At 35.5% G+C, this 10379-nt stretch overlaps 1 protein-coding gene across 1 annotated transcript; it reads left to right on the top strand.

The window, feature by feature from the left end:
- The first annotated feature begins 5058 nt into the window (after nucleotides 1-5058).
- On the top strand, nucleotides 5059-7680 carry LOC107828381 (protein trichome birefringence-like 41). The gene is made up of 5 exons (XM_016655668.2): nucleotides 5059-5423; nucleotides 6007-6178; nucleotides 6380-6555; nucleotides 6758-6916; nucleotides 7268-7680. Exons 1-5 carry the CDS (start codon nucleotides 5071-5073, stop codon nucleotides 7566-7568), a joined length of 1161 nt encoding a protein of 386 aa, XP_016511154.2. The 5' UTR covers nucleotides 5059-5070; the 3' UTR covers nucleotides 7569-7680.
- Nucleotides 7681-10379: the final 2699 nt, after the last annotated feature.

Raw genomic sequence — 10379 nt, 5'->3', positions numbered from 1 at the left:
GATCTTCTTCACCGAGGTACATAGGCAACTTAAAATTTCATGTTAAGTTTAGTTACATAATTTCAAAAGATACATATTGCCCAATCATTGTCCAAATAAAGTATGATGAAAGTAATTCATTCAACCAACACTTGAAAATTGGGCTGAAATATCATTCTTCTGTTGAATCTTGGATCTCATATGACTTAGAGGGGGAAAGCCTCCATGGTAAACCAGTGTCTTCAATGGGATGATTATAGTCTTTTAGGAGGCTTCCAAGTATTTTCACTGAAGTCGGGGGATTCACTATGTCTTCATGTTCGCCAAATCTTTAAGTCTGCCAGTTTTCAAGTTCTTCGGTCTCCAAGTCGAAATATTTAAGCCCTCCAAGTCTTCAAGTTGAAGTCTTCAAGTCTGTCACTCTTCAAGTTGAAGTCCTCAAACTCTCTGATCTTCAAGTTGAAATATTTAAGCCATCCAAGTCTTCAAGTTAAAGCGTCGAAGTCCGTCGAATCTTCAAGTTCACTGCTTTTCAAGCTGAAGTCCTTACATTTGCTGGTCTTCAAGTTGAAATATTTAGGCCCTCCAAGTCTCTAGGCTGAAGTCCTCAAATTCTCCAGTCTTCAGGTTGAATTATTTAGGCCCTCCAAATTTTCAAGTTAGAGTACTCAAGTCTGCTAATTTTTCAAGTTGAAGTTTAAAAGTCCACCACTCTTCAAGTTGAAGTATGCAAAGTCCGCCAAATCTTCAAAGTTTTTCAAGTGCTCAAGTCGATGTCGTCAAATCCACCAAGGCTTTGAGTTGATCCTTTCTAATTTTCTAATCTTAAGGTGGACATTTAAGTTCCTTTGCACCTTAAGTCGGCCTTTTCGTGGGTTTGTCCTTAAGAGAAACAATAACTTTCCAATCTTAAGGTAGACATTTAAGTCCATTTGCACCTTAAGTCGGCCTCTTCGTGAGTTTGTCCTTAAAAGAAAATATAATTTTCAAATTTTAATGTGGACGTTTAAGTCCCTTTGCACTTTAAATTGTCCTCTTTACGGATTTGTCCTTCTATATGCTGTCGTAAATTTGTCCTCCCTTATGATGTTGAGGATTTGTCCATCTATTTGTTGCCATGGACTTGTACTTCGATATGCCGTATGAACTTTTCCGCCCTAAGTTATCCATCCCGTTTTCGGGTGGAGATGAATGTCCATCCTTCACACCATGAGAGTAATCTCTCCGATATTCGGGCCACCTTGAAAGTAATCTCTCCGATATTAGGGTCACCTTGAGAGTAATCTCTCCGATATTCGGATGGGGATGAGTATCCATCTCTTCATACCTTAAGAGTTATCTCTCTGATATTCGGGCTGTGATGAGTATACATGCCTTCACACCCTGAAAGTAATCTCTACGATATTGGGGTTACCTTGAGAGTAATCTCTTCAATATTTGGGCCGTGATGAGAGTAATCTCTCTGATATTCGGGCTACCTTGAGAGTAATATCTCTGATATGTGGGTGGGGATGAGTACCCATCCTCTCACACCCTATGGTTGTCTTCTTCATGCATGGATCATCTTGTTAAACAAGAACAAATCCTTCGCGTTTGACCTAAAAAAAAGACAAAAAAAAAAAAAAGAAGAAAAACTTTACCTGTCAGATATGAATTCCAGCCTATTTGCAAATTGCAGATTGATGCTTAATAATCACAGGAGCATGGGATTTATATAGGTGTGCAAAGGCAACAATTAGGGGAATTGGTGCGATGTGGGAACTACGACAATTAGTCTTTGAAACGTATTCGGACTCGTTAAGAAAAGCGGTTGAAATTTTCGTTCTCAGTCAATAATAATAAAGTAACAAGAGGAGATTCTTTTGAATTAACAAGGCTGAAATTTTCGTTCTCCTCTACGTGTCATTTTAGTAATGGAACATGTCTTAGGAAAAAAGGGACAAAATTTAATAATTCTGCAATTGACCAACCATTTGGAATTGATGTTGAAGACATCATGCTATTTGTGAAAGGATTTAACTGCAAGCAAACTGACTTTGGCATGAATAAACAAAGGAGTCATTTGGTTAAAGATTAGATTATTCAATGATTCTTAATCCGATCATTTGGAGGAACTAGGAAGTATGCGGTTTTATAGATTCGTACTTCAACTCTAGTCTCGTGTAAAGACTTGAAGTAGGAGGTATTTGTAGGCAATTAAAATTTTATTAAATTCATAAGAAATTTGAATTTAGTCTCAATTAAATATATTTTGATCCAAGTAAATATTATGGGCTTAATTGAATTAATTATGAGAAATTTTCATAAAGTACTATCTTTTAGTAGTAATTAGCTATCTATAGATATCATTTGCTATATTACGGATTATAGATACCTTTTCTGTGGTTATAAGATGTATTTGATGTATTTAAGCTATTGTATTCATGAATACAGTAGCAAAAATAGGCGTGAATCAGGGAAGTCCAGCTAATCAGTTGTTGTATTCGAGTGTATTCGACTGTATTCATGGAGTGAAACATGGGATTACAGCTGGACAGATTATTGTATTCGACTGTATTCACGGCGTGAAATAGGGGATTACACTGTTTTTAAAAGGGAAAGTGAATCAATTAACATAATAGACTCCTAATATAACTCAACAAACTCAATTATAACACACAAAATTTGTATTTCCGGTTATAAAAAAAATTCTCAACTGAAAAATACCCCAAAAACATAGCAATCTTCAGAAAATTTATATAATACATCTGAATACATAAATTATATTAATTAAAAAAACATATGAATACAATCATGGCATATAGCGAGACAGTGAATACAATGAAATACATAGAATACAACGGGATACATTGAAAAACAATGAAAAAAAGACAGTGAATACAATGAAATACACAGAATACACCGAGATACATTAAATTATAATAAAAAAAAGACAATGAATACAATGAAATACATGAAAATACACTCGCTGCTCAAAAACCAAACACCCAATGTAGAACCAAATGGGGGTGTTGGACTTCCATTCAAAATTGAAGAGAACCCTTTATTTCTTCTGTTAAATGAATTGTACCAAGAATTAAAAATTGAGAAGCTATTACTGGAAGTGGAATTATTAGAAGAAAGGGAAGAAAAAGGGCAAGAAAATATGCGTGTAGGGATTCGAGAGAGCTGCTTTGATCCTTTTCCTAATGTTTACAACAGTAAAAATGACATTTTTTTCCTCTTTCTGTAATCGATTTGAGGAACCAGAGGTTTAGGCGAGGGTTTAAGGTAATTCAGATTGCGACGGAATACAACGAGATAATCACCAACGATTTTGTGGATTTGCTTCAGCATGATTGGGTCTTCGGGTTAGGGTTTGTTGTTGATGTGCTGCTGGTCGCTGGATTTTTCAGTTGAGAAGATGCCGTTAGAAGGAGGAGGAGAGCGAAAATTTTAATGGGATGGGGGAAGAGAATGTGATGTATCAAAGCAGAGAGAGAAAGAAAATAGTGTAACCGAATATGGTATTTAGTGGCTTAGGGCTAGGAGGTAACCAAAATTAAATATTTTGCTATAAAAAGGTATCTATAGAATATAATTTTTTAAATAGTATTTATTTAAAATAAATAAGGTGTTAACCTTTGCTATAGGAGGTAAAAATTCCATTAATTATTCAAATTCAATAAGTATGGATTTATAAATAGGCCCAAATGCATTGGGCTAACACATTCGATCGGACTACAAGTGATGATCCCACTTTATTTGGCCCAATATGTCATCTTCCTAGAGGCTCAGTTGATGTCACGTGTCAAATGACGTGACATGCCAAGTCAAACAAAAGAGCCAATGAGATCATGCCACGTGTCAAAATGACAAGGCATGCCAAGTCACATTAAAAGGCCAATAAAACCGCACCATGTGTGCAAATGACATGTTCTGACCACTCAAATATGGCTTTGTCACACTTCAATTTGATTGGTCGAAAAAAGTTTGTTCTTATCATGACTCTTCCCTTCCAAAACTATAAATAGGGGTCTTTATAACCCAAAAAAGACACCAAAAATTATAACAAGAAGCAAGAGAAAGCTCGTGAATCAAACGTCACAAATTTCTCTACAAGTTTCAAGTTTCAAGCAATCAAGTTCAAGTACAAGAAATCAAGTTCAAGCTCAAGAACGAAGAAAAAATCAAGATTCGGGGAGTACGAGTTCAAATCAAAGTTTGTGTTAGTTGAATTCAAGATCATCATTCGTGGCAACAACTACATATTCAAGATCAAGCCCAAAGGCCCTTAAATTTATTTACTATTGCAAAGAAGAATCAGAGTATTCATAGAGATTGTACACTTATATTATTTGAAATCAAATACTACAATTGTTGTAATATTTTTCGGTCTTGATTTGATTTTCCCGGCGTAATTTATTGTCTACAATAATACTATACAATACTTCATGAAACGATACATAACAACCGTATGTATCCAAGAATCTTTGTTAAGCATCAAACTTTGAGTTCAACTTGAAAAACAACGTGATTTTCATAACAATCTGAATGAGGTACATATCACAAGTCTCCTTTTATAGGATTATATGCAAATAGATGACAGCTAGCTTGCAAATCTCAAGTAGAAAATAGGGTGGTCAAATTTAAACGAATGATATATCATGCTTAATATTCAAGTATTTTCCTATTGGATTTTAATGCTCACTTCCACAACTTCACTATTTTACAGCATGTGGTCTGTACATGTCATCAAAATATACCGTGATAAATTGGCTCATGCATGTACTTAATCACCTTTCCATTTCTATCCATATTATTATATTAATTGTTTCATCTCACTTTTCCAGCATAAAGTCAAATGTTTCTCAGTGTATATATATTCATTGTCCCTTTAGTTAAGCATCTGCAAATTTAAAAATAAACTTTTCAATAAGCGACCAAAAGAGGACTGTAGTAATAAAGACACCATTATGACAATTACTATTATTCCTTAATTAATCACTACTAGTAGTAGCAACGCACGTGTTACATTGCTCTCTATATCTTTTATTTATCAACCTGAAAATATCTCATCCCAGTTGTTATTTTCAAGGATTTTTTGTTCAGATGGCTAAAGGTGTGAATAGTACTTTAGTGTATATTCTCGGTGCCTTGTTTATGGTGAGTTTTGTGTTTGTTTTCGAAGCCATGTTGACAGTATTCTCAAGGTTTTATTCGGATGCATTTGCCAAGAAGTTAGTTCAAATTGAAAGAAATACAAAAGGAATATCAAAACATGAACAATCAGAAATTAGAAATTGCAACTTGTTTGAAGGGAGTTGGGTGTTGGATGATGATCTTGATCCTTTATATAACACAACAACTTGTCCATTTATTCGAAAGACATTTGATTGTACCAAGCGCCCTGATCGTCAATATCTAAAATATAGATGGCAACCTACTGCTTGTGATTTACCAAGGTACTTTCTCTCTTCCTGCTCGCGAAGCCAGAAATTTCGCTAAAGGTGTTGATCAAGAGTTAGTATTTATATATAAATAGTAATAATTAACTTATATACACATGGTATAATTCTCCGGCGCAGAATATTCAACTGATCACCCTTCACTAGCAGTAGCTCGGTTGGCCCTGTCAGCTCTCATCTGATTATTACCTAGATAGTTAAACGATTTTGTTTTAGTTTAAATTTACCTCTATTTTGTACTTGTTGTTAGGGGAAAGTTTGGTTTTCTACAAATATATATTACAATAGATGATAAATAATGTAATTAAAACATCATAATTAAAATTTTGAAGCAACAGTAAAGTTGTCTCCGTATGACCTATAGGTCACGGGTACGAGCCGTGAAAGTAGTCACTAATTCTTGTATTAGGGTAGGTTATCTACATTACACTCTTTGAAGTGCGGCCCTTCCCTGAATTCTACATGAACACGGAATACCTTGTGCATCACGCTCCTCTTAAAACGTCGTAATGCGTGGTTTGAAAGAGTTATCAGTAATATTTTCCCAGTGTATGCATCTCACGTGAAGTTTCTCTTGCAGGTTTGATGGTAGAGATTTTCTGAGGAGATTCAAGGGGAAGCAGATCATGTTTATTGGGGATTCTCTAAGTCTAAATAATTATGACTCATTTTTATGCTTACTCTATGTTTCAGTGCCTGGGATAAATTATAAGACCAAGTTAACCAACCAAAGCGTTACTGTAATTTTTGAGGTAATTAGTAATTATACTCTTCATTTCCTTTGTTGGACTCCCTATTTTATTTCATTTCCCTAAACCTAAAAATCAAAACTATTTTGACAAGTGCACCAGTAAGCGTAGTTCGATCAGAGGTGGAGCTAGAAGCCCGTATGTGGTTCTGCCGAACTCAATAAATTTTACTTAAACATTAATTTTCTGGACTTTCATTTGCAGGATTACGACGTTTCAGCCACATTATTCAACTCATTATACCTAGTAGACGTTGAAGAGGAACATATGGGAAAAGTTTTAAAACTCAATTCGATTAAAAATGGAGAGATTTGGAAGCAAGCTGACGTTTTGATCTTCAATACTTGGCTTTGGTGGGCAAGAAGAAAGCCAAGGCAACCGTATGAACTCACATTACCTACTCACTTTTTTCTCTATAAGAATATTTTTTTCGCTATAAGGAATTTAGTATGTATAAATATTGTCAATATAATTTAACTTGTGATAGCTAGCAGGTAATTTATCGTTTTTATGAGATTATCAGCTAAATATTATCATGTTAACCAGGAACATTTTTTGTTGAAATGGTGTAAATTTATATAGGTGGGATTATATTGAGGATGATGGCAAGATGGTGAAGGATATGAATCGTATGGCTGCATTTCGGAGAGGTTTAAACACATGGGTCAAATGGGTTAAGACAGAAGTGGATCTAACCAAAACCAAAGTTTTCTACCAAGGGGAAGCTGCTTCTCACCACTAGTAAGATAATTCGTTGATTTTAATTCTAGGAAAAATATCCAAATATGTTCATCATGTATTATTCGAAATATCTCTATCTCTCGTTTTGCCTTCCATTAAACTTTTGGTTTTTTTGACATTAGCAAATTATCTCATATTTGGCCTTAATTGTCATAAAGGAGCTCCATCGTGAAATGAATGGACGTGGACTCCACGAGTCCAAATTCTTTAAGGAAAAATAATAAATTACCCTTACGCAGTGTCAGGAGTTCAAGGCAAAAGCGACACAGAATTGAGCAATTTCAAATAATACGGAGCAAATTTGACCTTAATTCTAATGGATTTTTGCACTTTGTTTTTTTTTTTTTTCAGTGGAGAAGATTGGGGTCAGCCAGGGGTGAAGGGTTGCTTAAATCAAACAACACCAGTAGCTGGATCAATTTACCCAGGTGGTTTGCCATTACCAGCAAAAATTGTGAAAGAAGTGTTGAAGAATAAGTCAAAGTCAATATTTCTACTGGATATTACAATACTAACCCATTTAAGAAAAGATGGACATCCAGGCAATTACAATGGCTATGGAGGCGTTGATTGTACACATTTTTGCCTTTCTGGAGTTCCTGATACTTGGAACCAACTCTTTTATGCTTCTCTTCTCCATTTAACGTCTTAGAAATTAAACATCGAAGAATAATTTTGGAAAAAGATTATGTATTATTCTCTCCTTTTTCCACCTTCTTATTTACTGTACCACTTCTTTTCTTGAACATTGAATCCAACGTTAATACAACTTGATATGTACTTATTACTTATTTCCTAACTAGTCTCAAGGTATGCGTGATGTGCGTATCTTGTCTCGATGAGTATAAATTTGTTTAAAAATTATGCTTGAGTTATAAAATAAAAGTATAAGTTCTTGAATCATTAGTCAATAATTTAACTTAAAATTTGTTCCAAATTTATAGTATCATAAACTTCAATTTCGTAAATTATCATACTTCTTTTTTAGTTTCAGCGAAAATACGTAATCCTTAAAAACTTATATAGTGCTAAAGGAAAAAAAGTAAAACATACCAACATGTATTTAATAATTTACGAATTTCAAATAAACACAAAACCAAAGTGCAACAAAAATAAAAATAAAAATACATTCAAAAAGGATAATTAAACAAGTTAGTGAAGGAAAGGAGTTCAAGTTTAATATGAAAATATATTATAGCACATATATACTATTCAAAAGTAGCATGGAAGGAATTTTGTCACGATCCGGATTTCCGATCCTCGGGAGTTGTGATGGCGCCTACTCATGAAAGCTAGGCAAGCCGAGTATTATAGATTCATTACCCTTTTTCCTTAACCTTTTAACATTTACGAATTAATATGTGATCAACAATTATAATAAACAGAAATGCGAAAGACGAAAACCAATAGTTTACCCAAATACTAGTACAGAATCCTACATACAACTCTACCCAGAATTGGTGTCACAATGCCACGAACCATCTACGAATACTACAAACAGCGGTCTGAATGAAAATACAAATCTATTACTAAAATACATAAAAAAGGAATGGAAAGATAGAAGGGGACACCAAGGCGTGCGAACGTCTGCAGGTCTACCTTGGGTCTCCGCTGGACTAAAGGCATCAACCTCTCTATTGTCTAAATGCTCCAGAACCGGGATTTGCACACAGTGCAGAGTGTAGTATCAGCACAATCGACCCCATATGCTGGTAAGTGTCGAGCCTAACCTCGGCAAAGTAGTGACAAGGCTAGGACAAGACTACCAAATAAACCTGTGCAATTATATCATATACATCAAATAATAACAACAGAAACTAGCAGTTAAAGATGGGAAGAGGGAACATGCTGCGGGGAATATCATGTACAAACAGAATTTCAGTAAAGAAACATAAGGAATGCCATAAATCAATTATGGGCAAGAATAAGGAAAGACAATAACAAGTGCACGACATCACCCTTCGTACTTTTACTCTCGTTCTCACCATAAGAATCAATGTATTCGGCACGACATCACCCTTCGCGCTTTTACCTCACATAATCATAGCACGGCATTATCCTTCGTGCATTATCACTCATATCATGGCACGGCATCACCCTTCGTGCTTTTACATTTACAATATCGGCACGACATCACCCTGCGTGCTTTTACACTCACTCACAAATATCACGCACGGCATCACGCTTCGTGCCTTTACACTCTTCCTTACCCAAGCAACAATTACAAAGCAATTTGGGCAAGGAAATTAATAAAATCACAATAGAATCCCGGCAAGGGAATAATAGTATAACAATAATATCCCGGCAAGGAAAAACAATATCATAAGCAATAACATCCCGGCAAGAGAAACAATATCATAAACCTCTTCTCTTTTCCATAATTACTTCACAACTCAATTCCCAACTTGAACCAATGCTCAACATCGACACTAGAATCACGAGCATACGCCATATAGGCCCAACATCCTTTCTCAACCATACACCGAGCCTATATATATGAGATAACCCTATGGGTGGAATGACCAGGAGTCCCTCTCTACTCCAAATGAGGCAACCCCGGCAAGGCTAAGGTCACAGTCTTGGCATGCAGTCCAAGATAGCGTGGTAAGGTGGTAACCAGTCCATCCCCAATATGACATCAAAATCAACCATATCCAAAAGTAACAGATCTACTCGGATCTCAAGACCCCCAATCACAATTATACATGAACGATGGACACGATCTGCCACAATAGAATCACCCATCGGTGTATACACATTGTCACACCTCCTTTTTCTGCCCCCGCGAGGGGTGAAGGAGTTTTTCCAATTAAAGGACAATCGAAACGGGATTTGTTTATTTATTTCAGAGTCTCCACTTGGGAGATTTAGGGTGTCCCAAGTCACCAATTTTAATCCCAAATCGAGGAAAAGAATGACTCCATATTACAGTCTGCGTACCAGAAATCCGGATAAGGAATTTTGTTAACCCGGGAGAAGGTATTAGGCATTCCCGAGTTCCGTGGTTTTAGCACGGTTGCTCAACTGTTATATTCGGCTTGATTATCTGATTTTATACAAATATGAACTTATGAGCAAATTTTAACTTTTTTACCGCTTTCATTATTATTATTATTATTATTTTACAAGGAATTGCAACGTTGTGAAAATGTATCTCGAACCGCGTTACAATCAATGTACCCGTGGTCGTCGACACATTTTGACTCCGTTGAAATTTGAATTTGGGTCACATCAATGTGCACCCGAGTTTAAGAAAATTAAATTATTAAAGGCGCGCCTAAAGCGACTAGCGTATCATCTACTTTGGGTAGGGCCGTGGAATTTTGCTAAACGGTCCATCCCGAAGTCTAAGCAATTTAAAGAAAATATTTACTGAGGGCCCCGCAATTTTATATTTTTATTTGGTGAGGCTCATCTCATTCTTATTTTTAAGAATAAACCTACAGTGACTACATTTCTTCTA

Source organism: Nicotiana tabacum, chromosome 22 (genome assembly GCF_000715075.1).
Source record: "Nicotiana tabacum cultivar K326 chromosome 22, ASM71507v2, whole genome shotgun sequence".
NCBI classification, from domain to species: domain Eukaryota; kingdom Viridiplantae; phylum Streptophyta; class Magnoliopsida; order Solanales; family Solanaceae; genus Nicotiana; species Nicotiana tabacum.
The sequence above is the reverse complement of the archived record's forward strand: the minus strand, read 5'-3'. Positions and strand labels throughout refer to the sequence as shown.

Excerpts from the sequence above, each read along its gene's own strand:
- LOC107828381 (XM_016655668.2), top strand. The coding sequence starts at position 5,071 with ATGGCTAAAGGTGTGAATAGTACTTTAGTGTATATTCTCGGTGCCTTG. Across the intron at positions 5,424-6,006 it reads ACTGCTTGTGATTTACCAAG|GTTTGATGGTAGAGATTTTC; the intron begins GTACTTTCTCTC and ends TTTCTCTTGCAG. Across the intron at positions 6,179-6,379 it reads GCGTTACTGTAATTTTTGAG|GATTACGACGTTTCAGCCAC; the intron begins GTAATTAGTAAT and ends TTTCATTTGCAG.